The 26,105-nt window shown below is 47.6% G+C and overlaps 1 protein-coding gene across 3 annotated transcripts in view; it reads left to right on the forward strand.

Annotated features, from left to right (window-relative positions):
- Window positions 1–26,105, forward strand: part of amotl1 (angiomotin like 1) — a 171,406-nt gene that overhangs the window by 14,160 nt on the left and 131,141 nt on the right. For 2 of the 3 annotated variants that reach the window (XM_038818152.1, XM_038818153.1), the window contains exons 2-4: window positions 10,189–10,309; window positions 14,123–14,146; window positions 24,863–24,922. In XM_038818152.1, coding sequence (XP_038674080.1) covers window positions 10,216–10,309; window positions 14,123–14,146; window positions 24,863–24,922 — 178 coding nt within the window. In that variant the 5' untranslated portion in view covers window positions 10,189–10,215. The remainder of the gene's footprint in view (window positions 1–10,188; window positions 10,310–14,122; window positions 14,147–24,862; window positions 24,923–26,105) is intronic. The other variant, XM_038818154.1, reaches the window with a different exon arrangement.

The raw sequence follows: 26,105 nt of genomic DNA on the forward strand, positions 1-26,105 counted from the left end.
AAAACAAACACGCAAAAATTAACATACATATTTACAGGTAAGCATCTTCGTAGTAGTAACTGCGCCCCCCCCCCCCCTCAACATGTTTATTTAGTTTGGTTTTGGGCCTTAGCTAGCCATCGAACCCCCGTAACGAACCTGTAGCCCCCCCCCCTCCCGCTACCTTCCCCCGACTATTCTTCCTCTTGTACATTGGCCACAAATAGGTCCCGGAACAGTTGCATGAATGGCTCCCACGTTCTGTGGAAGCCGTCGTCCGACCCTCGGATGGCAAATTTGATTTTCTCCATTTGGAGAGATTCCGAGAGGTCGGACAGCCAGTCCGCAGCTCTGGGCGGTGCTGCTGACCGCCAGCCAAACAGGATTCTACGGCGGGCGATCAGGGAGGCAAAGGCAAGGGCGTCCGCCCTCCTCCCCAGGAATAGATCTGGCTGTTCTGAAACCCCGAAGACCGCCACTATCGGGCATGGCTCCACCCTCACTCCCACCACTTTGGACATAACCTCGAAGAAGGCTGTCCAGTACTCCACGAGTCTGGGGCAAGACCAGAACATGTGGGCGTGGTTGGCCGGGCCTCTTTGGCACCGTTCACATCTGTCTTCCACCTCCGGGAAGAACCTACTCATACGGGTTCTTGTTAAGTGGGCTCTATGTACCACTTTTAGTTGCGTCAGGCTGAGCCTTGCGCACGTGGAGGTGGAGTTGACCCTATGCAGTGCTTCGCTCCAGAGTCCCCACCCTATCTCCATCCCCAGGTCGTCCTCCCATTTCCTCCTTGTTGCGTCCAGTACGGTGTCGTCCCTATCTACCAGTCGGTCATACATGTCACTACAGTTCCCTTTCTCTAGGATACTTGCGTCCAGTAGGTCTTCCAGTAGTGTCTGTCGTGGCGGTTGTGGGTACGTCCTTGTCTCCTTTCGTAGGAAGTTTTTGAGCTGCAGGTACCGTAGCTCGTTCCCCCCAGCTAGCTGAAATTTCTCTGTCAGTTCGTCCAGTGTTGCGATCCTGTCGTCCGTGTATAGGTCCCTGACTGTCAGTGTCCCCCCGTCCTGCCTCCACCTTTTGAAGGTGGCGTCGGTCAGTGCTGGTTTGAACCTATGGTTGTTGCAGATGGGAGCCCTGTTCGACATTTTAGTCAGGCCAAGTTGCTGCCGCAGTTGGTTCCAGGATTGGAGGGTGGCTGTCACCACTGGGCTGCTGGAGTGTTTTTTGGGTGGGGATGGGAGTGCTGCCGTGGCGAGGGCCCGGAGGGAGGTTCCCATGCAGGAGGCCTCCTCCGCACGCACCCACTCAGCTTCTGGCTCCTGGATCCATCCCCTTACTCGCTCGGCTGTTGCTGCCCAGTGGTAGAATTGTAGATTCGGGAGGGCTAACCCTCCCCTGGTTTTTGTTTTTTGTAAGACCTTCTTTGGGATCCTAGCATTTTTACCCCCCCATACGAACGCCATGATGAGTTTGTCCAGCGCTTTGAAAAAGGCCTTGGGGATGTAGATCGGAATGGATCTAAACAGGAAGAGGAACCTGGGCAGTACGTTCATTTTGATCGTCTGAACTCTCCCCGCGAGGGAGAGCGGGAGTGTGTTCCATCTTTGCAGGTCCTTTTTAACTTCCTCCATCAGGCTGGTGAGGTTCCATTTGTGGATCCCTTTCCAGTCATGGGCTATTTGGATCCCCAGGTAGCGGAATTTATGTCGGGCTTGTTTGAACGGCAGCCCCTTTAGTGCTGCCCCCCCCCCCCCCCCCCCTTGCGGGTGTAATGGGAAGATCTCACTTTTGCTCATGTTGAGTTTGTAGCCCGAGAAGGCTCCAAACTCTTTCAGGAGCGCGATGATTCCGTCCATGCTGCTTTGTGGGTCCGAGATATAGAGGAGCAGATCATCCGCATAGAGTGAGACTCTGTGCTCTCTACCTCCCCTTCGGATCCCCCTCCAATTTTTTGCTGCCCTGAGCGCGATTGCTAGCGGTTCAATTGCTAGTGCGAACAGCAGCGGGGACAGTGGGCATCCTTGTCTGGTGCCCCTGTGCAGCTGGAAGTATTGGGAGTTGGTATTGTTGGTCTGTACACTCGCCATGGGAGCGTTGTACAGGAGCTTTACCCAAGCGGTGAACCCTGTTCCAAGCCCGAACCGCTCCAGTACCTCTATGAGGTATTTCCACTCGACTCTGTCGAAGGCCTTTTCTGCGTCCAGGGAGACGATCACCTCTTGTGTTCTCTCCCCGGAGGGGGTCATTATCACGTTCAGCAGGCGCCTGATGTTCGCGGTCAGCTGTCTACCTTTGACAAAGCCCGTCTGGTCCTCTGTGACCACCTCAGGTACACAGTCTTCTAGCCTTTTGGCTAGGATTTTGGCCAGTATTTTGGCGTCTGCATTCAGCAGAGATATGGGTCTGTATGACCCACATTCCGTTGGGTCTTTGTCTTTCTTAGGTATCAGCGAGATTGAGGCCTGTGCTAACGTGGGTGGCAACGTGCCCCTAGCTAGCGAGTCTGTGAACATCTCCCACACTTCCAATCTTGACGGCAACACCTTTGCCAGCATCTTGGCGTCTACATTGAGCAGAGATATGGGCCTATATGACCCAGACTCCACAGGTTCCTTATCCTTCTTTAGTAGCAGTGTGATGGAAGCCTGCCCCATCGTTTGCGACAAGATACCCCTGCCTATCGCATCCTCGAACATTCCACCATCCACAGCGCCAACTTGTCTTTAAATTTCTTAGAAAATTCAACCAGGAACCCATTGGGCCCCACCACCTTCCCTGCCTGCAGCCTCCCAATCGGCCTTTCACCTCCTGCTCCCCCACCCTCTCCTCCAGCCCATCCTTATCCTCCTCTCCCAGCCTCGGATACTCCAACCCATCTAGAAATTCCCTGATCCCCCGCTCTTCCTCCAGTGGCTCCGACCTATACAGGTCCCTATAAAATTCCTCAAATTCTTCATTAATCTGCTCTGGAGCCGCCACCAACTTCCCTGTCCTATCCCGTACCCAAACTATCTCTCTCGCCGCTGTCTCCCTCTGAAGCTGGCCGGCCAGCATATATCCTGCCTTCTCCCCATACACATAGACCACCCCCCTCGCGCTTCTCAATGGACGCACCCCCTTCCCCAAAAACAATTGGTCGAACCTCGCCTGCAACTCCTTCCTCTTGGCCAGGAGATCCGAGTCTGGGTCCCCCACATACCTCTCATCCACCTCCAAAATCTCCTCTTATCAGTTTTTGGCATTCCACCCTCTCCATCTTAGCCTTGAACGAGATCACCTCCCCCCTCACTACCGCCTTCAGAGCCTCCCAGACCACCGATTGCGAGACCTCCTCATGTACTCCTCGATCACCAATCTTGTCACAGAAGGTCCGTTCCGCTAACAACCCCATGTCCATTCTCTACCCTGGCCTCTGGGCTATCCCCTTTCTCCAAAACCATATCCATCCAATGCAGAGCATTATCCAAAATCATGATTGCTGAGTACTCCGACCTCCTAACCCCAGCCAATAGCGCCTTTCCCACCACAAAAACAAAAATCTATCCTCAACTACACCTTGTGTACCGGAAAGAAAAACTAATACGGCAGTTCCCTCAAATGCAAGAACCTCTATGGGCCCACTTCTCCCATCTCCCTCATGAGCCCAGCCAACGGCTTTGCCCCTCCCGACTGGGCCAGCGAGCGTGGGGCATGACCACCTTCGGTTCCAATTCCATGTTCCATCCCCCCCTACTCTCAGCTCATGGGTGTCCAAATCCGGGATGGCACCCAGCCCTTCTTCACAAACACCACATCATTCCAGTTGGGGCCATACAAACTCGCCAATGCCACCAACCTCCCCTCGAGCGCCTCTGTCACTCTCAATACCTGCCCCCCTCGTCCGCCACCACCTCTTTTTAAAAAATAAATTGAGAGTGTCCAATTACTTTTTTCCAATTCAGGGGCAATTCAGCGTGGCCACTCCACCTACCCTGCACACCTTTGGGTTGTGGAGCGTGGATCCACGCAAACACTGGGAGAATGTGCAAACTCCACATGGACAGTGACCCAGAGCCGGGATTGGACCTGGCTGTGAGGCAGCAGTGCTATCCACTGCACCACCATGCTGTCTCACCACCACCTCTTCATCTGAAACCTCACACTCTTGGCCAGTAATACATAATAATCAATAATAATAATCTTTATTATTATCACAAGTAGGCTTACATTAACACTGCAATGAAGTTACTGTGAAAATCCCCTTAGTCACCACACTACAGCGCCTGGTCGGGTACACTGAGGGAGAATTCAGAATGTCCAATTCACCTAACAAGCACGTTGTTTGGGACTTTGGTTCCTTGTGGAAGGAAACCAGAGCACCCGGAGGAAACCTACACAGATACTGGGAGAACGAGTAGACTCCGCAAAGGCAGTGACCCAAGCGGGAATTGAACCTGAGACCCTGGCACTGTGAAGCAACAGGGTTATCACTGCTACCGTGCCTACTGCTACCCCCGAGCCGTCCTATCAAACCCCAAGTGAAACACCTGACTTGCCCAACACCTAAGCCTCACCTGATCACCCTAAAATGGGTCTTCTGTAGCATCACGAGGATGGGCTTTAAACTCTGCAAATGTGTAAAAACTCTCGATCTCTGCACCAGATCTCCCACTCCCCACATGTTCCAAGTCACTATTATGACTGGGAGGCTCTCATTCTTCCCCCCCCCCCCCTCCCCCCATCATCCACCACCATCATAACTCCAGGCTCTGCACCTCAGGACTGACCCGTCCCATCCTTTAGTTAGTATTGAACCCTTCCCTTCCAGAATTCCCCCCTCCCCCCGCCATCCACTTCCTCTTGTAAACACCTCTCCCAGTATTGATCCCTGAACTGAAACCAATAGCCATTAGCATTTTAATGAGCTATCTCCAGGGACAAAAATAAACATTGAAACAATCGAGACCAGGACAGACTTCCCCGGCGTCAGTGGGAGCTAAAACAAAGGCAGGCCAACGGCCACATAGGGCCCGCCCAACGATCAGGGAACAACTCCGGTATTGGAGAAAATCAATACAACGATTGGGACATGGTCTCCACCCCTTTCAACTTCTATCCTTGCTTCCGTACCCCAGCCAATATCTTCGACACTGCCGCCTTCACCGGGAAAATCGCCTCCACCTACATGCCGTCACTGGACGTCCCTGACTATGGTTCCTCAACTACATGTGTAAAGCCTTTGCCATTTAGAGCTGTGTGCTGATTTTTTTAATGATACCACAGTTTGAAATACTTCCCACTGGTTTTCTGTGGGCATTCCATTAATAGTTCAGTCTAGTTTACTGCGATCAATTCATCATTTTGAAGATTGCTGTACTTGAATTTGAAACCCCAGTTTGCAATTTCACTCTTCCCCCTCAGTAAAAATTCAATCAGATAATGGTTACTATTTGTGGGATGTTCCCTTATTATCTGATTATTAATTAATACTGAAATAATTAAGTCTATAACTAAGTTCATAACTAAGTCTATTATGGTCCCTTTCCTTGGTGGTATTGAAACATCTTGGTCAATGTTAGCACTACCTGTCTACAGGAACAGGGCCTATGATCTTTGAGAGGGGGATTTTCCACTTGTACCCCCGGTGTGTTCCTCGGTGTTGGGAGGTGGTCTGCTGTTGGCCGGTGAGGGGTCCCGTCACTGTCAAGGGAATTTTCCATTGAATCTATCCCCTACCCCCCACTCTCGGGGAAATCCGTGGTGGGGGTTTTCCGTTGATAGGACCAGACGATCTCATTGGCAAGAATAGCATGGAAAATCCCCCCTTTATCTTTGGCACTCATGATGGAGCCTGCGATGAGGATGGGAATATTCATGGAGTATCCTATTATTAGTTGCATGATTGCCCACCACTATTCTGGCCTGGATTGAGAATGCCAGCAAAGCTTCTGCTCTGATTGGTTAGCTGTAGGATTGCTTAGATCTGAGTCTAGAATCTGCTGTTTTTGGTGTTCAGCAAGAAAGTAATATTATACTGTCACCCTTTAGTGCTGTTCCCAAGTATCCTGAGATGAGTTCTTCTGTCTTGAACTCGCGGCGTGGAACTTGGTTCTTAGCCAGACTGTAGACATACTCTGGTATAACCTAACACTTGTTTATTGGTGCTACATCCAAACAGGTTACAGAGTAGGCATGTTGCTCCTAGGCATAATTCCAACCTTTCTCTCAAGCCTAACACATGACTGACTGATGTCAGTGGCACATAATCACCTACATCGTATATTAACATATTCCACCTGTTAACCCTTTATACTACACACACACACACTGCCAGTACGTTATCCTACTTTTTAACAACAACATTAAACTTTGTCTTTAACTATTTACATTGCATTTCTGTAACTCCTTTTTTTTTTACAACTACAGATTGTACTCAACTGAAACTCCTACTCTTTCCCTCCCCAAGTCACAGCCCTGAGCAATTCAATTTCTTTCAGCATTCTCGGCCCTTAAGGAAAGACATCTTGGAGACATGAGGGATTTCTTGGGACATCACCATCTGCAGAATAGGACAACACTTCGGTTGCATTGCCAGGAAGCAGATTGTAGGTTTCAGGATGATTGAACCACAAGGACACCAAAGATTTTTCAACAAAAGATTGATCTAATAGAGAAGACAGAAGAGAATCGACCTTTGGACTCGGAAGAGAAGAACTCAGATACTCTTAGGAACTTGGTGTTTTCCCTCTGGAAACAAGCTTGAAAAGAGGAATTATCTTGAACTCCAGAGAAAATTGTATCATCCGCTGCTATATCAAAAACTAGAAAGAAATTGAAGATCTGAGATTTCAATGAACTTAGACAAAGAAGGAAAATTGACCAATGCCCTGAAAGATGTCAGAAAAAGAAGCAGACGTGATTGCCCAATGCTATTTTGGGAAGACATCTGCTTTCTGTATGCAGCGGTAAGAGAGCCATACTACTCTCTGTACAAGGGTGTTCTACTATGGGCAATGGGAAGAATTATTGTGAATATGTAGACAAGACAGCTTTATCTTTTACTGTAGACAATCAACTTGCAGCCAAGATTGCTGTACAGAATTCTGCAGCTTCTGTGCTGACCTCCAGCTCTGAAGAGAAGAAGAATCTCAGCTGGGACTGAAGCATGTGTGCCAATTGACTTTCACACTGGGAAAGTACCAGCTCTATGGCAGTGCAATTCCCTATATGGAGCAAGGCATTTTCTATGGAAGACCCTTCATGGACAACAGGAGATAAAATAGGCAACACATTAGTAGATTCAGTGGAACTAAGTTCTGAATGCCACTAAAAACACAGATGTTTCTTCTAAAAAGATAACAGAAACTTCTTAAGGTACATCAATCAACAGGAAAGATGAATCATTCTCTGGGACATCAACCTCCAAGAGATCACTCAGTGTTGCAAGAGATTCTTCCTTATCACTCACCAGGGAGAACCAATTCAGATCCAGGAGGTCTTCATGGAGATGGTCATCATCTTCTGCAGTGCCATCTGTATCTGCCACCTCAGGCCTTACTTTGTAAAGAACTGAGAGATTCTTCACTTCCATGTCTGTCCAGGGTCTAATGAATGGTGTCGCTGTGAAAGAAAGAAAAGCCTGATTTTCTGGCCCTTACACCAGTGGTCTCCATCGTGGACAGGATGAGAAGATTTAGAGAGCCGTTGACTTTTCCCATCCTGCCCAGAACGATGGCTCACCTGTGTCAGGGCCGGAAAATCCCGGCCAAACCTACTGCTGTGCATAGGCTTTCCCAATTTCTGAAGGCTGAATGTCCACTGCTTCCACCCCCTCACAAGAAGCAAATTTGGAGTAGAACCAACTCTCTGCACACCGGCCTGCACCACAACCATAATGCACTGTGGGTGGGCTAAACAGGCCAGTCTAGGACTTCCACCAATCACTGGGGAGGACGTCTGATTTGGGGGGGGGGGGGCAGTCGCTCAAAGGCAGCAGGTGGGTTAGAAGAAAGGTAGGAAGAAAAGACCTGAAGACGTCTACCCGTAGTCCACAAAGGATGTCGTCCCGCTCTTTGAATAGTTAATATTTTAAAATTGGGTTGCCCACGCCCACTGATTTAAAGGGGACAATTGGCTTGGTAAGAAACCTATTTGACCCTTGATTATCTATTTAAATATGACAGGTATCTGTGATTCCTTCAAAACTACCAATGTGTTTTTTACATTCTTGTCTCCACAGCTGCCACCATGTTCTGAGATGGGTACTTCTGTCTTGAACTCTAAGCGTGAGACTGTGTTTTTAGACAGACTGTAAAAGTACTCTGTAAACATGTTACAGAGTAGTTATGTTGCTCTTGGGCATGATTCCAATCTCTCTCTTGAGGGTTTAACACCATGACTGTGGTACACCATTATGTACACCATATATTAACATATCCTATCTGTTAAATCTTTTATACTACACTAGGAACAGCCTCCTACACTCACCATCAAGTGATGATTAGTTTTCAAGCATGATGACTATAGATGAGTGAGGGATGTGTTGGACTTTGGGATTACAAATTGTGGCAAATTGTGTGCTGCTGCTAATGGCCCATAGCACCAATCAATGCCCTCTCATTAAATATTCATACCTTGCCAATGTGATGGCCAGGCATGAGGCAGTGGAGGGGATCCCCCCCGGGGTGGGTGCAGAGGTAAGTATAGCCCCCCCCCCCCAATCTGGCATTGTGCCACGGCAGTGCCAGGGCCGGCCCTTAGTGTGCTCCCTGTGTGGCGGGGGGGGGGGTGGGGGGGTGTTGATGTGTATGGGCGGGGGGGGGGGGGGGGGGGGGGGGGGGGGGAGGAGACCGGATACTGATGGGGGCGGGAAGTGCCAGCTATACTTCTGTGGTGTTAGTGGGGGCGTTGCAATGCTGGCGAGGATTTTCGAGGTGGCCGGGGATCTCTCTGGAGCCAGTTCCTGGCTCTATGAGGCCCTGCCCGCCAGAGTTGTGGCATAAACGGGGCCCGCTCATTTATTTTTCTGAAGTGCTCAGAATTTTGTGAGAAGACTGATCTGTGCAACTGGAAAGTTACACACCCGTTTTCTATTGACCCTGATACTTGCCAAATTCTAGTAAGATTCTGCCCTTTATCTTCACAAGGATGGCACAGTGATCATTGCTGCCAGTGCTTTCATAGACGAATATACTTGGAAAGATTAGGTTTATGAGAACAACATCAAATGGGTTATTCTATCACGACCGAATGTTGGCCTGCTTAGTCACTGGTGCTGCTACTATGTCTTTTAGTAGCCATTTGTGTAGTCCCTGTGTGCATTCTGTGTCCTTGCTTCCCTCAGTGCCAAATGCAGATGGTGTTTAACATGGAAAACTAGAGAAGAGTATAGAAATAGCTAGTTGAGGGTTTGGAAGCAATAATTGGGAAATTTCCATGGCTTTGTTTGAACCGAAACCCGAGCATCGCATTGTCTTCCCGGGGTCATATCCACCCAAATGTATATCAGATCAGCCCCAGCCCGAGCATATACTGAGAGATGGTGAAGGGGATCCAGGGACGATGGCTGATAGGTAGGATTATGCTTCTATGACTATGTCAAGCTGCCGCTTGAACAGTCTGTGGGTGAGTGTTCCAATCTTGGAAACAATTCCCTACACTGGCAAGGAAGACTGACTGGCATCTTATCCTGATCCTTGAGTAATCTTTCTTACATTTCTAATATTCTGCTTGGTGGCAGTTGTGTGGATTGCCAAGCCACATCAGAAATGTTGAGAAAATGGGGACTGGCGTTGTGTGAAACGCAGATTGGTTAGGAATGGCAAATTACCCACCTTGAAGAACATGAGTGAACCACTTGGGCTTTTCAACAATCTGGTAACTTCCAGGGTCATTTTTCAGATGATTACCAAACCTATTGAATAGAAACAAAACACCATTTCTATACAAATAGACTTTTCTTAGTTCTACAAACTTGTGTCAACAGTGTTGAAAGTCATGATATTATTTTGGGGGATTTGTACATTAGTTGTTTTCTGGAATTCATAAAACGTTCTGAATGAGTGAAGTTGAACAAATTCAACAAAATGGCATCATAAACAAATGCGCATGTGGACATTTCTTATACATGAAAGAAAATTAAAAGTATGATAAATGAACTGATGAAAGAATACATAAAACATTCATTTAGATTAATGTTAGTTTGGGATTATTATTATGTTTCAGGCTGGGACATACACTTCAATAAAAGACATGGAACCTTGTGAAAACTGGGCCAATGCAGCTTTGACCAATTGGTTAACACATATTGGAATCCATCATATTGCTGACATGTTGAGAGATGAAGGTAATATTATTAATTATTACAGTGTATTAGTAAACCCTATTATTTTAACATGTTTTTGCACTCCAAAATGTGCACACAAAATGATAATCTCACAACTTTGGGTAGCACGGTAGCACATGTGGCTAGCACTGTGGCTTCACAGCACCAGGGTCCCAGGATCGATTCCTGGCTTGGGTCACTGTCTGTGCGGAGTCTGCACATTCTCCCTGTGTTTGCGTGTGTTTCCTCCGGGTGCTCCGGTTTCCTCCCACAGTCCAAAGATGTGCAGGTGAGGTGGATTGGCCATGGGGTTATTGTGTTATGGGGATAGGGTGGAAGTAAGGGCTTAAGTGGGTCGGTGCAGACCCAATGGGCTGAATGGCCTCCTTCTGCACTCTATGTTCTAGAAACCTTTTCCTGATCCCTGTATTGCTGTAAATATCATACTTGGAGCTCCTCTATCAATAGGTGGATCATCTAGTATTGTAGACCGGAACGTTTCCAGGTTCAACCCACATTCTGCTCGATTAATTCAGCACTGTCTAGGCAGTAGCCAAAGTCACTATACTAGGCTTTGCCCACTACTTGTCCTCCATGACCAGCAATAAAATACATGTCACCTATGATTTCAATAGGGTTTAGAATTTTACTGCCTCAAACAAATGCCTCCAAACTAAATATCACCCAGCTGATGTTGGCCTCTTGTGCCTTAAGACTCTTTTACCTACTCTGTTACACATCTGCAGTGTTCAGCCAGCGGTTTCAGCTTGAGAGGTGGAAGGTTGCTATGACCAGGTTGAGAGCTCCCGAGATACTTGAGGTCAACAAATTCCTGGAACCCAAGCCTAACTGGCTAATAAAGGCCCCTTCCCACATCTGTTGGGCATTCCATTGCCCACGGAATGGAACCCTGGTGTAATGGTGGCCCCCGCCACAATGAAATTGCCTACCCTCTTGCTGGGACATGCCAGACTGAGCCCGTTGCCTCGAGACACCACTTTACTTACTTTGAGGATGCACGGGCATCAATAGCAAAGTCCGATGCAAGGGTAGGCATTGGTGACTTTCACAGTAACTTCATTTGAAGCCTACTTGTGACAATAAGCGATTTTCATTTTTCATTTTAATTTCATTCATTTCATTCCTTTGCTCATCCTCTTTTGTAGTTACAACTCAATACTTAGGCTAATCTGCGGGAAAGCAAACGGTCATCCTCAATGCAGCTGACACCCCTAACTATTTTGTCTCTCAGCATGTCCTTGGGAGACAGTGGAACTCGCCACCTGCATGGTCAATACATTGAGCAATTGTTGGTACATGGCAAACATTTTTCCTTTGATGACTGGGCCACTAAAGTACTTCAAATGAGTTAGGACCCAAGTTTGTATTACAGCAAACTATTTCCTAAACTGTCCAATTTACTTGTGTTTGACCTGCACTGAGTATAACAATCTGTGCAGATCCTTCTAATATAATATAGGTGCCAATATTTGTGTTGGTGCTTCAGAAGATGTGGGTGTGTAATGGTGGATCTTTGGAGGATGCTCCTTCCTCCCCAAATGCCTTCCTGTGATAGCTTTGGTACGGTTAAGCCCTTTCTGACACTCCAACTGGACCCTGGATCTGATTCTGTTGACACCTACTTGCTCAGCCATCTCTTTCTACACCTGCCAACCTATTTGAATTGGAACATGTTTGCCATCTGAAGGAAACAAGGACACTTTCCTGCCCTTGACTCCTTGAATATCAGAAATTAGGGTCGCCTCTCAGCTGGAGGTTAAATACCCCATAGCACTATTTTGACTAAGAGCAGGAAAGTTACCCCCAGTGTCCTGCCCAATATTTATTCTCCAAATTAATGGGATTGAAGGCGGACAAAACTCTGGGGCCTGATAATCTTCATCCCAGAGTATTTAAGGAAGTGGCCCTAGAAATAGTAGATCCATGAATGGTTATTTTCCAAAATTATTTGAACTCTGGAATGGTTCTTACAGATTGGATGGCAGCTAATATAACCCCACTATTCAAAAAGGGAGGTAGAGAGTAAACAGGGAACTATACACCAGTGAGCCTAACATCGTTAGTAGTGAAGTTGCTACAGTCCATTACCAAGGATTTCATAGCACAGCATTTGGAAAGCAGTGATGTAATTAGATAAAGTCAACATGGATTTGCAAAAGGAAAATCATACTTGACAAATTTACTAGAATTTATTGAAGATGTAACTAGTAGAGTTTTTTTTTAAATTTAGAGTACCCAATTATTTTTTTCCAATTAAGGGGCAATTTAGCGTGGCCAATCCACCTAGCTTGCATATCTTTGGGTTGTGGGGGCGAAACCCACGCAAACACGGGGAGAATGTGCAAACTCCACACAGACAGTGACCCAGAGCCGGGATCGAACCTGGGACCTCGGCGCTGTGAGGCTGCAGGGCTAACCCACTGCGCCACCGTGCTGCCCTGTAACTAGTAGAGTTGACCAAGGAAAACAGGTAGATATGGGACGCGATTCTCCGCTGCCCACGACGGGTCAGAGAATAGCGGGAGGGCCTTCCCGACAATTTTCACGGCCTCCCGCTATTCTCCGCCCCCTCTCCGGCCGCCCCCTGACACGAATCGCTGCTCGCCGTTTTTTACGGCGAACAACGATTCTCCGTAGGCCGATGGGCCGAATACCGCGGAGTTTACGGCCGTTTTCACGGGCGCGATCACACCTGCTTTCAGTGTTTGTGAAAACGGCCGCAAAGTGCCCGTCCAGGACAACCATGGCACCGATTGGCACGGCCGCACCACGCCTGTGCCAAGGGTGGCATGGGCCTGCGATCGGTGGGCACCGATCGCGGGCAGCGGGTCCGATACCCGCGCACTATTTGTTCTTCCGCTGCCCCGCAGGATCAGTCCGCGGGGCGGCTGAGGGGCATGACGGCCCGCGCATGCGCGGGTTTTGACGTGTCTGCGTGATGACGTCATCCGCGCATGCGCGGGTTGGAGCCGTCCAACCCGCGCATGCGCAGCTGACGTCATCATGCACGTCAGCTGGCGTGACGCTTGGCGCGCGGACTTAGCGACGGTCGCTAAGCCCGCGATGCCGTGCTTCACGGGGCCCCGCTGCTAGCCCCGCCCAGGGAGGGAGAATCGGGTCCCGGGAGGGGGCGCGGAGGCTGCCATGAAACACGGCCAGTTTCACGGCAGCCTTTACGACTCGCCGCATTTGCAATTGGACCTTCGGGCAATTGGAGTGGGGTTCATGATCCCTGCAGTCCAGTACTGTCCATTAAGACCAGCTCACCATTGTGCTGGAGGGAACGAACCGGTCCGCCCAGCACAATGGTGTTCAGCACAACAGAAGCGCGCAATTCTACAGCAGGTAGGTTATGTATTTTGCATACACCTCGAAGTCTCGAGTGAACTGAGGTCTGCCTTGTACACCTCGCTCATTTTCAAACGGGCTTGGTGCCGATGTGATTTCCCATTGGCAGGATGCAAAACTGGAAGGCTGACGAGATTTTGACAATCGGCTGTTTTAATGAGCATTCATGAAATGCAAATGAATGCAAATTGCATTCACTGGAGTGGGGAGCAGGAGACCGCCATTAACCCGCCATTGGGAGAATTGCAAACTATTTTAAGCTGGCGGGTTTCTGACTTTATGGCTCCCACTGGATTCTCCACTCTCGCCCGCCACCAAATCTGCCATGGACGGGATGGGAGGATTCTGCCCACTGTCACTGTTGTAATGCAGAGTTATAACATAAGTTATTGTGCCAAGAATACTACAAATGAAATAAGATGGTCTATTGTTTGTAACGTTTTTGTTAACTTTGGTCTTTTCTAGATGAAAGTCCTTTTTATGGCCAAGGTATGTATTTCCATTTCTCTTTCTTTTACATACTACATATTAAACAGACGGGAAAGCCAATGACCCGAACCGAGGATTTTGCTAACATGACTCTGAACCTCAAACAAACAGTCAGTCCGATTTCCACTTCCTCTCACCTGGCCATCTCTCTGAAAGCAGCAGAATATGAGATCAGTAATTGAGCACATGGGAACGACCTGTCACCCCCCCCCCCCCCCCCCAAACGCTCACACCCCCCCAGCCCACACTCCTCCACTTTGTGGCAGAGTCCGCTAATTTACGATAATTGTACATTACCCATAATGCAGCAGCCTGTGAAGCCCATTCCTTGGGCCTCTGAGACAAATGTAGTGTTCATACCAGGAGCAGAGAGCCACAGCTAATAGGCAGGCATTTAGTACAACTCGGGCTCTGCTCCCAATGCCATTGGAGTAAGATATTTTACATCAATGCCTGTAGCTCCTGCAGCAGAGAACAGCAATCCAACCTTTCTCCGTTATGGTAGATTTTTATGTATTGGGATCAGAAGCAGGGGTGGGTGTTAAAGAACATAATTTGTCTCTGACTATACCTCAATTCATCCATGCTATTTTAAAATATTCTTTATAAGATAGCAGGATGCTATAAATTAGACAGTTTATTTTAAAGGCACTCACAATACCCAAATGTGCCTCAGCCGTCAAAACCTTTCTAATATATATATATATATATATATATATATATATATATATATATATACACACAAACATGACAATATGAACATGTGGAGCAGGGGAAGGCCACTCAGCCCCTCAAGCTGCTCTGTCAGTTAACAAGTTCATGGCTCATCTGAAAGTAGTCTCAACTCCACATTCCTGCCTACCCCTTATAACCTTTCACCCCCTTGCTTCTCAAGATATCTATCTATGGCTGCCTTAAAAATATTCAAAGACTCTGCTTCTTCTGCCTTTTGATGAAGAGACTTCCAAAGACTCACAACCTTCTGAAAGAAATAATTTCTCCTCAGCCCTGACTTAAATAGACGACCCCTCATTTGTAAACAGTGACCCCTAGTTCGAGATTTTCTCATAAGAGGAAACATCTTTTCCGCATCCACCCTGCCATGACCCCTCAGGATCTTACACGTTTCAATCAAGTGACCTCTTACTCTCCCTTCTTTTTCTATATTTTTTCACGTAATGAATATTTCTGTTTGTCTAATTCTCTTACATTTTGACAGATGAAGTAGGCAATGTACTGGTGAGCTGGTGCTGCCTGTGTAACTGGTATCCCTATCCTACCAAATGCTAACAGCAAGATATTCTGGTTTGTTTTGGTTGAGCCGTGGAGTTCAATATTCACACAAACTTCATTGTTCACTCATGAAGTAAGAAGTACTTGAGGCCAAATGGAGATAAGAGTGTAATACATCTTTGCGTAATCATCGAATTGTAGAATCCCTACAGTGCAGAAGAAGGCCATTCGGCCCACCGAGTCTGTACCGGCCCTCTGAAAGAGCACCCTATCTAGACACATGCTGCCGCCAATCCCCGTAACCCAACCTAACCTTTTGAACACTAAGGAGCAACTTTTCATGGCCAATCCACCTACCTGTATACCTTTGGACTGTAGGAGGAAATCGGTGCACCCAGAGGAAACCACGCAGACAACGTACAAGAATGCCAGCTCCACCTCCTGTATCACCGTGCCTTGCTCCTTTACCTTCTGATCCATCTTCTCTAAGGTCTACAGATGGGCAAAAGCCCCTTCCATCACCTTACCAAGATCCTCAGTGACTGCCTGCCGCTGCTTTTTGAATTCCTCCACCAATAAGCTTGCCAGCATCTCAGCCATCCACAGAGAGGCCAAAGTTGCAGCAGGAGCCTCCGCCATTTTTTCCATCAATGAGGCTCGAGGACTTCTGAGTCCGGTGCCAATTCTTTGCCCATCTGCTGCCTTATGTTATACTTGTCGGGCATTACTTTTATGTGGAGACCTTATTCCATCAAACTACTCCAGTTTCCCCCCAAACATAACCCAAAAACTAAGTGAAAAGGGCCAAATACAGAATACCCTTGTGGGAGCCACCATATGTGTGACTGTTTACAACATAGCCGCACTGGAAGTCTCAATTGTTTCCCTCTAAGAACGTCTAAAGTATCTCAAAAGAGGTCATCAGAGCTACAGCCGTACCGCCATCTCATCTCCTGTGGTGCCACTTATCTGCTGCTTCTCTTTTTTAAGGATTACAGTATAATTTGTGCACTGTCCAAATATGTTAAGGATGAAAGAGAGATGGAAAATATTTCAATTATATCATGCCTTTCACAACCTCGGCGCTTTAAAGCTGAAGAGGTATGTTTGAAGCATAGGACAGAACTCTCTCATTTTGAGATGAAGTGCGGTGGCGGGCAGCTTCGGTGGTACCTTTACCGCTGACTAGAATGGTAGGATTCCTTGCCAGATTCTGCACTTGGAATTTCATTAATTATGCACAGGCAAGCTCCTCTCCGAGTCACCTGGTAGGCCAGCTGCTTATTCGTCTGCCCGCCGACAACTCACGGGTTTGAAGGTCCGGATGCATATGTAAATGCCAGTCCAGCAGACTTATATTACTCTCTCCAGTCCATCTGTCTTCACAAGACCATGCAGGATATCCGGAATCCAGAGGGATTAGGCTAGAAGCGTCAAGAAGAAGTCTGTTCCTTGATTCAACCATCCTTTCTCCAAGTCAATACCTGTGAGGCACCCATACCCTACTTGGACCTCTACCCACTGCATCTGGAGTCTTCATCTATCCCTTTCCAGTAAACATCTGGTATCCCTTTGATCCCCTTGTTTGTGTAAGTTAGTACTATTGTAAGTGCAGTTGCACTACCTGACCAACAGGGGGAGTAGCTCTGGGAGAGTACTCAAGAGTTTATACTGGCTCCTCCCTTGGGCTCGCCCAGGACTCCTCCCCCTGGAGCTGCTGTATAAAGATCCAGCCACAGGGTCAGTCAGCCAGTTCACCGAAAGTTCAACGGCTAACAGGCTGGCTCTGTTGTAAGTATATTAAAACCACTATTCTAATCCTACAAGCACGTGTCCGTTAGAATGTTGGTTCCAACAATTAATATACTTACGAAACAGTCAAAGTAAATCATGGAAGCAGCCCTCAAGCCCGGATGCCTAGGAACTCGACCCGCAGGATGCAGAGGCTAAGGAAATTTTTTCCCACTGGCTGAGATATGTTTTAAAGCCTACCTGGCAGAAGCAGCACCGCCGGAACAACGAGGAACAAAACTCAGCCTACTGCACGCGAGGGTAAGCACAGAATCTCCACACAGCTAAATCCGGCGGTTCTTACACAGCAGCGCTTGGAATATTGGAAAAATGTACGTTAGGCCCCATTAACGAGGTTTAGCACGCCAAGTGTTTACGACTCGCCGTCAGCGGCCTACAGAAACGCTAGCCGAGTTTGTATGGGAAACTGAACAATCTTTCCAATGACTGTAATTATCAAGCCGTTACGCGGCTGAACATAGGGAGCTTGCTGTGCGGGACGTTTTCGTAGCGGGCCTTAGATCTAACTATATGCGGTACAAAGCCCGCCCACTCTTTAAGGCCACACGATTTCCCCTGTCCTGCTGAGGCGTGCCAGGCCTTCAGCGCATCAAGGAGGACATCGCCAAAGCAGCCATGCGGGCGGTGGATGAATCCACTCCCTTTCAGGGTGAGAGCGACGCCTCAGAATTAGCTCTAGCAGCACTTTAAATCAGGCAGGGAGGTCCGTTGCATTTTCCTCCCGTACCCTATCCGCTTCAGAACTCCGACACACCTCTGTCGAGAAGGAAGCGCAAGCCATCGTGGAGGCTGTTCGTCACTGGAGGCACTACCTCGCAGGTAGGAGGTTCCCCCTCATCACCGACAAACGATCGGTTGCCTTTATGTTTGACAACTCGCAAAGGGGCAAAATACAAATGATAAAATCCTTCGGTGGAGGGTCGAACTCTCCACCTATAGTTATGATATTAAATATCGACCGGGGAAGCTCAACGAACCCTCGGATGCCCTATCCCGCGGGACATGTGCCAGCGCGCAGATCAGCCGTCTGAAAGCCATCCACGTGGACCTCTGCCATCCAGGGTCACCCGGCTCCCCCACTACATCAGAGCCCGTAACCTGCCTTTCCTCAACGAGGAGGTAAAGCGGTCACTAGGGACTGCCCGATCTGTGCAGAGTGCAAACCGCACTTCTATAGACCAGACAGGGCCCACCTGGTCAAGGCTTTTAGGCCCTTTGAACGCCTTGCGATCGATTTCAAAGGGCCACTCCCCTCCACTAACAAGAACATTTATTTCCTCAACATCATCGATGAGTTCTCCCGATTCCCTTTTGCCATTCCATGCCCCGATATGACCTCCCACACAGTCATTAGGGCCCTGCATAGTGTCTTCACCCTGTTCGGTTTCCCCAGCTACGTGCACAGCGACCGGGGTTCGTCCTTTATGAGCGACGAGCTGCGTCAGTACCTGCTCGACAAGGGCATCGCCTCGAGCAGGACTACCAGTTACAACCCCAGGGGGAATGGGCAGGTGGAGAGGGAGAACGCGACGGTCTGGAAGACCGTCCTACTGACCCTCCGGTCTAGAAAACTCCAAGTCTCCCAATGGCAAGAAGTCCTACCAGACGCGCTCCACACAATCAGATCCCTCCTCTGTACGCTACAAATCAAACCCTCATGAGCGGCTCTTCATTTTTTCTAGGGCACTACCACGGGGGTCTCACTTCCGGCGTGGCTGAGGACACCAGGCCCGGTTCTCCTGAGGAAGTACGTCAGAGGGCACAAAACTGACCCCCTTGTTGAAAAGGTGCGCCTCCTCCATTCCAACCCCCAGTATGCATTCGTGGAGTTTCCCGGTCGGTCGCCAGGACACAGTATCCCTTCGGGACCTGGCACCCGCTGGATCCAGCCCCCCCCTACCCCCACTGAGGAACCCCTTACCCCGTTCCCTATGCTGCCGCCCCCTCGCGCCCCCGATTACGCAAGCTCGCCCCACCGGTTTCCACACCTGATCTCCACATCATCTCTTTTTCAAGGAATACAGTATAATTTGTGCACTGTCCAAATATGTTAAGGAAGAAAGAAAGATGGAAAATATTTCAATTATATCATGCCTTTCACAACCTCGGCGCTTTAAAGCTGAAGAGGTATGTTTGAAGCATAGGATGGAACTCTCTCATTTTGAAATGAAGTGCGGTGGCGGGCAGCTTTGGTGGTACCTTTACCGCTGACTAGAATGGTAGGATTCCTTGCCAGATTCTACACCTGGAATTCATTAATTATGCACAGGCAAGTTCCTCTCCGAGTCACCTGGTAGGCCAGCTGCTTATTCGTCTGCCCGCCGACAACTCACGGGTTTGAAGGTCCGGATGCCATATGTAAATGCCAGTCCAGCAGACTGATATTACTCTCTCCAGTCCATCTGTCTTCACAAGACCATGCAGGATATCCGGAATCCAGAGGGATTAGGCTAGAAGCGTCAAGAAGAAGTCTGTTCCTTGATTCAACCATCCTTTCTCCAAGTCAATACCTGTGAGGCACCCATACCCTACTTGGACCTCTACCACTGCATCTGGAGTCTTCATCTATCCCTTTCCAGTAAACAATCTGGTATCCCTTTGACCCCCCTTGTTTGTGGGTTTTTCATGCAGCTTTGTCGGGGACCAGCTTCCCTCCCCTCAGTCTTCCTTTTGACTTCCATTGTGTTCTCTCGCCCTCCCTCCCTACCTGTGCACAGCACTCCATCTACATTACTCACCTTGTCTTCGAAAGCAACCCCCCCTTCCTTGCACACCACCTCCGGTCAACCTTCGGGCAATTGGAGTGGGGTTCATGATCCCTGCAGCCCAGTACTGTCCATTAAGACCAGCTCACCATTGTGCTGGAGGAACGAACCGGTCCCCCTCAGCACAATGGTGTTCAGCACAACAGAAGCGCGCAATTCTACAGCAGTAGGCTATGTATTTTGCATACACCTCGAAGTCTCGAGTGAACTGAGGTCTGCCTTGTGCACCTCACTCATTTTCAAACGGGCTTGGTGCCGATGTGATTTCCCATTGGCAGGATGCAAAACTGGAAAGCTGACGAGATTTTGACAATCGGCTGTTTTAAATGAGCATTCATGAAATGCAAATGAATGCAAATTGCATTCACTGGAGTGGGGAGCAGGAGACCGCTATTAACCCGCCATTGGGAGAATTGCAAACTATTTTTAAGCTGGCGGGTTTCTGACTTTATGGCTCCCGCTGGATTCTCCACTCTCGCCCGCCACCAAATCCGCCATGGACGGGATGGGAGGAATCTGCCCACTGTCACTGTTGTAATGCAGACATATAACATAAGTTATTGTGCCAAGAATACTACAAATGAAATAAGATAGTCTATTGTTTGTAACGTTTTTGTTACTTTGCTCTTTTCTAGATGAAAGTCCTGTTTTATGGCCAAGGTATGTATTTCCCAGTTCTCTTTCTTTTACATACTACATATTAAACAGACGGGAAAGCCAATGACCTGACCTAGGATTTTGCTAACATGACTCTGAACCTCAAACAAACAGTCAGTCCGATTTCCACTTCCTCTCACCTGGCCATCTCTCTGAAAGCAGCAAAATATGAGATCAGTAATTGAGCACATGGGAACGCCCTGTCACCCCCCCCCACAACCCCCCCCCCCCCCCCCCCCCCCAACCCACACTCCTCCAGCAGAGTCTGCTAATTTACGATAATGGTACATTACCCATAATGCAGCAGCCTGTGAAGCCATTCCTTGGGCCTCTGAGACAAATGTAGTGTTCATACCAGGAGCAGAGAGCCACAGCTAATAGGCAGGCATTTAGTACAACTCGGGCTCTGCTCCCAATGCCATTGGAGTAAGATATTTTACATCAATGCCTGTAGCTCCTGCAGCAGAGAACAGCAATCCAACCTTTCTCCGTTAGGGTAGGTTTTAATGTATTGGGATCAGAAGCAGGGGTGGGTGTTAAAGAACATCATTTGTCTCTGACTATACCTCAATTTATCCATGCTATTTTAAAATATTCTTTATAAGATAGCAGGATGCTATAAATTAGACAGTTTATTTTAAAGGCACTCACAATACCCAAATGTGCCTCAGCCGTCAAAACTTTTCTAATATATATATATATATATATATATATATATACAAACATGACAATATATGAACATGTGGAGCAGGGGAAGGCCACTCAGCCCCTCAAGCTGCTCTGCCAGTCAACAAGTTCATGGCTCATCTGAAAGTAGTCTCAACTCCACATTCCTGCCTACCCCTTATAACCTTTCACCCCCTTGCTTCTCAAGATATCTATCTATGGCTGCCTTAAAAATATTCAAAGACTCTGCTTCTTCTGCCTTTCGATGAAGAGACTTCCAAAGACTCTCAACCTTCTGAAAGAAAGAAATTCTCCTCAGCCCTGACTTAAATAGACGACCCCTCATTTTTAAACAGTGACCCCTAGTTCTAGATTTTCTCATAAGAGGAAACATCTTTTCTGCGTCCCACCCTGCCATGACCCCTCAGGATCTACACGTTTCAATCAAGTGACCTCTTACTCTCTCTTCTAAACTTCAGCAGATCGAAGCCTATCCTGTCCAACCTTTCCTCAAAAGACAACTCATCCATTTCAAGTATTAATCTTGGAAACCTCCTCAGAACTGCTTCAAATGCATTTTCATCCTTCCTTCAATAAGGTGATCAATATTGTACGCAGAACTCTATTGGTGGTGTCACCAATGCTCTATATTACTGAAGCATGAATGGTCCTACTTTTTTATAAAATATATTTTATTTCGAACATATTGAAAAATACAAAAACATGAATAATCTCGGGAATATTCTTCCCAACGCACAATTTTACAGTCTGTACAAGTTTACCCCCTTTTTCACCTCCCCCCCCCCCAACCAATCCCCTCCCTCCCTCCACCCCTCCCCCCTCTTCCGGCGATGAACAATTTCTCAAACATGGTCGTTAACAATCCCCACCGTGCCTCAAAGCCCTCCACTGAACCCCTCGATTCAAACTTAACCTTCTTCAAACGGAGGAAGTGGGAGAGGTCCCCTAGCCAGGCAGCCACCCCGGCGGCGTTATCGACTGCCATTCCAGCAAAATTCTTCACCGGGAAACCAGAGAGGCGAAAGCCACAACATCGACCTTCCTCCCCTCCATCAGCTCCGGCATTTTCGATACACCAAAAATCGCCACCACAGGGTCCAGCCCGACGTCTTAGCCCCACAATCTTTGCTAGCGTCCTGAACACTTCCGCCCAGTGTCTCTCTAACTTCTCACTCCCCAAAACATATGTGCGTGGTTTTCTGGTCCTCGCCCACACTTCTCACACTTGTCTACCACTTCCTGAAAGAGCCCACTCATCTTCGTCTGGGTCATGTGTACCCTGTGTACCACCTTAAAGTGTACCAAACTCATCCTCGCACACAAAGAGATCAAATTCACCCTGCGTAGCACCTCACTCCACGACCTACTCCCTCCACCCCCCAACTTCTCCTCCAATTTCACCTTGATCCTCACCAATTGCACCCCCCACCCCCCACACACACTTTCCCAGCCACCGGTATATGTCCCCAATCCTACCCTCCCCATCCACGTCTGGAAGCAGCAACCATTCCAAACGGGCATATTTCATCAGCCTCAGAAACCTTTTCCACATCTTCTGTGCAAAGTCCCTCACTTGTGAATACCTAAATTCACTTCCCTTTGGTAGCTCTACCCTCTCCCGCAGACCTTCCACACTGTGAACCTCTCCTCCAAATATAAATCTTTGCGTTCATCAGACCCACCTCCAGTACATACTATCCGTCTCCCCCAGTTTGAACCCGTGTTTCTCACACAACGGTGTTAACACCAACGTCCCCTCCATCCTGAAATGTCTCCTCAGCTGGTTCCACACCCTAATCGTGGTCTGTACAACCGGGCTCTCTGTATATCCCCTCTGTGCCAGCCGTAGTGGCAATGTCACCGTGGGCCTCAGGCTGGACCCCCGACTGGACTCTTCCTCCATCCCATCCCATTCTAACTTCTCGCCTCACTTTCTCCACATTCACTGCCCAGCAGTTGTGTAGCAGGTTCGTTAATGCCAATCCCTCTTTCTGCCTCTGCCTCTGAAGCAGGGTCCTTTTTACCCTTGGCACCTTCCCCGCCCACATAAACTCTGAATTCACTGCGTTCAGCTTCTGCCAAAAGGCCTTTGGAATACAAATTGGAAGCGGCTGGAGTACGAATAGGAACCTTGGCAGGACATTCATTTTCACTACTTGGACCCTCCTCGTCAGCATCAGATGCAATGTATCCCACCTGCTACAGTCCACGGTCCTACTTTTTTGTTCCTCTCACAATAAACAATGACATTCTATTAGCTTTCTTAATTACTTGCTGTACCTGAATATTAGCTTTTTGTGATTCATGCACTGGGATATTCAGATCCATCTACACTTTTGAGCTCCACAATCTCTCACCATTTAGATATCATAGAATCCCTATAGTGCAGAATAAGGCCATTTGGCATATCGAGTCTGCACTGAACCTTTGAAAGAGCACCCTACCTAAGCCCTAACCTATCGCTGTAACCCCACCTAACCTGCACATGTTTGGACATTAAGGGGTAATTTTAGCAAGGCCAGCCCACCTAACCTGCACATCTTTGGACTGTGGGAGAAAACCAGAGCACCCGAAGGAAACCCACACAGACATGGGAAGAATGTGAAAGCTCCATACAGGCAATCACTCCAGGCTGGAATTGAACCCCTGTCCCTGGTGCTGTGAGGCAACAGTGCTAACCACTGTGCCACGATGCCGCTTCTTTTGCATTCTTCCTGCCAAAATGGATAATTTCACATTTTTCCACATTATACTCCATTTGCCAGATCTTTGCCCACTCATTTAACTGATCTATATCCCTTTTAGCGTTCCTATGTCTTCTTCACAACTTACTTTCCCACCCATCTTTGTGTCATCAGCAAATTTAACAACGATACCGTCGGTCCCTTCATCAAGTAATTTGTATAAATTGTTAAAAGGTTGAGGCCCCAACCGAGATCCCTATGGCACACTACTTTTTACATCCTGCCAGCCAGAAAAATGACCCATTTATGCCTGCTCTGTTAACTAGCCAATCTTCTATCCATGCCGATGTGTTATCCCCTGTATCATGAGCTTTTATTTTCCACAATAACTTATGATGTGGCACAATATCAAGTGCCTTCTGGAAATCTAAGTACAGTACATCCACCAGCTCCCTTTATCTACAGTACATGTTATTTCTACAAAGAAGTCAAATACATTAGTTAAACATGATTTCCCTTTCACAAAACCATGTTGACTCTACCTGATTACCACTATTTTAAGTGCTCTGCTGTAACCTGTTTAATAATAGCTTTGAACATTTTCCCCATGGAAGATGTTAAGCTAACTGGCCTGTAGATTCCTGCTTTCTGTCTCCCTCCCAGTTTAAATGAAGGAGATACATTTGCTATATATTTTACAATATAATATATTTTATAATACAATTTAATATAAGTTCAAAGCACTGTGAAAATTACACAATGAAAGTAACTTTACAGGAGAAGATCTGAATGAAATATAACTTGTTTTTGTTTAGTTAATGTTATATAACATAAAATGTTTGAAAGAAAACTTATTAAAGTGTATTTCTCTCATACAGATGATGTCCCCTCAGAATTGCTATCTGCTCAGAGGGATGGGAATCAAATAGGTGAGACTGGTACGCTTATGATTGATGGCTTGTAGTAATTGGAGTACTATTCAATGCTTAATAGTAAATATGTTTGAGAAGTTGATCAGCTGTTAAGTAATTATGAATCAGTGACAAGACAATAATTTAACTGAGGGAATTTAAATGGCATAAACTGTAAGATTACAGTATGTTTTCAGAAAAATAGCAGAGTGTGATTGTGTTTATTATTCTCTTTACTTGCACTTACAGAAAATGCACTGCATAGAGTTAGCAATATGTAGTATTAATTGATGTTCAGTGGCTTTGCTGAGAGGGAGCTAAGGCCAAGTCCAATAATTACACCCAGTCTGGTAAGACAGTGGGGAAGAGGTTAATTGAACCAAGGCAGTCGAGGAGAAAGTATTTAGAAAGTGGGCATATTGGAGAGGAGCAGCAACAGCGGGAGTTGAGAGAAAGAGTTGGGAATAGGGAGAAAGGGTGAAAATTGGGAGAGGAGGCCACAAGAAAAGGGTCAGAGATGGAGGAGATGGGTGGGTCAAAAAGAAGAAGGTGGAAAGAGTGAGGACACAGCCAAAAAGCTATTAAATAACCTGGAATCTAAAGCTCAAATACTACTCGATGAGATGGGTGTTCAATTGGTGAAAATGGGGAGGAGGCGTGGGTTTTAGGGGGAGATGAAGGGAGGGGCCAGGCCCATCCCATAGTGCGTTTGGGCTTGGGGGAAGTTGAGGATCGCTTTGGGGGCCTCGGAGGTCGGGACACCATTTAAAAATGGTATCCCGATCTCTCGCTACAATGGGAGGTTCCGGTGAGCAGAGCTCCCCACTGCACAAAACAGGGCCACGTGCGACCTCGGCCGCGCTTTCTTCATTCAGGCCGCTTATTCAACGCGAGCCACGTTGCATAATCATGTGTTTCTCAGAATTGCAAGCGCCAGGAAACACGTTTAGCTATGTTCCCTTTCGGGAGGTATGCACCCTAACGGTACCTATTTTGATATTTTCCAACAAAACTGGTCCAAACTTTGGGAAGCTCCACTTTGTATTGCTGCTCATTCTGTCTAGATTTTACACCTCCTACTTTTTGTTTGCTGTTCCTGTTCTCCTCATCTCAGATATCAATAGATAGAAGTGTAACATTGCAAATGCAAGAGAGCACAAACAGATGTCTCAACATCGATGTTCTGTTACAGAACCACGCACAGGGGTAA

This window comes from Scyliorhinus canicula, chromosome 14 (assembly GCF_902713615.1).
Source record: "Scyliorhinus canicula chromosome 14, sScyCan1.1, whole genome shotgun sequence".
Lineage (NCBI taxonomy): Eukaryota > Metazoa > Chordata > Chondrichthyes > Carcharhiniformes > Scyliorhinidae > Scyliorhinus > Scyliorhinus canicula.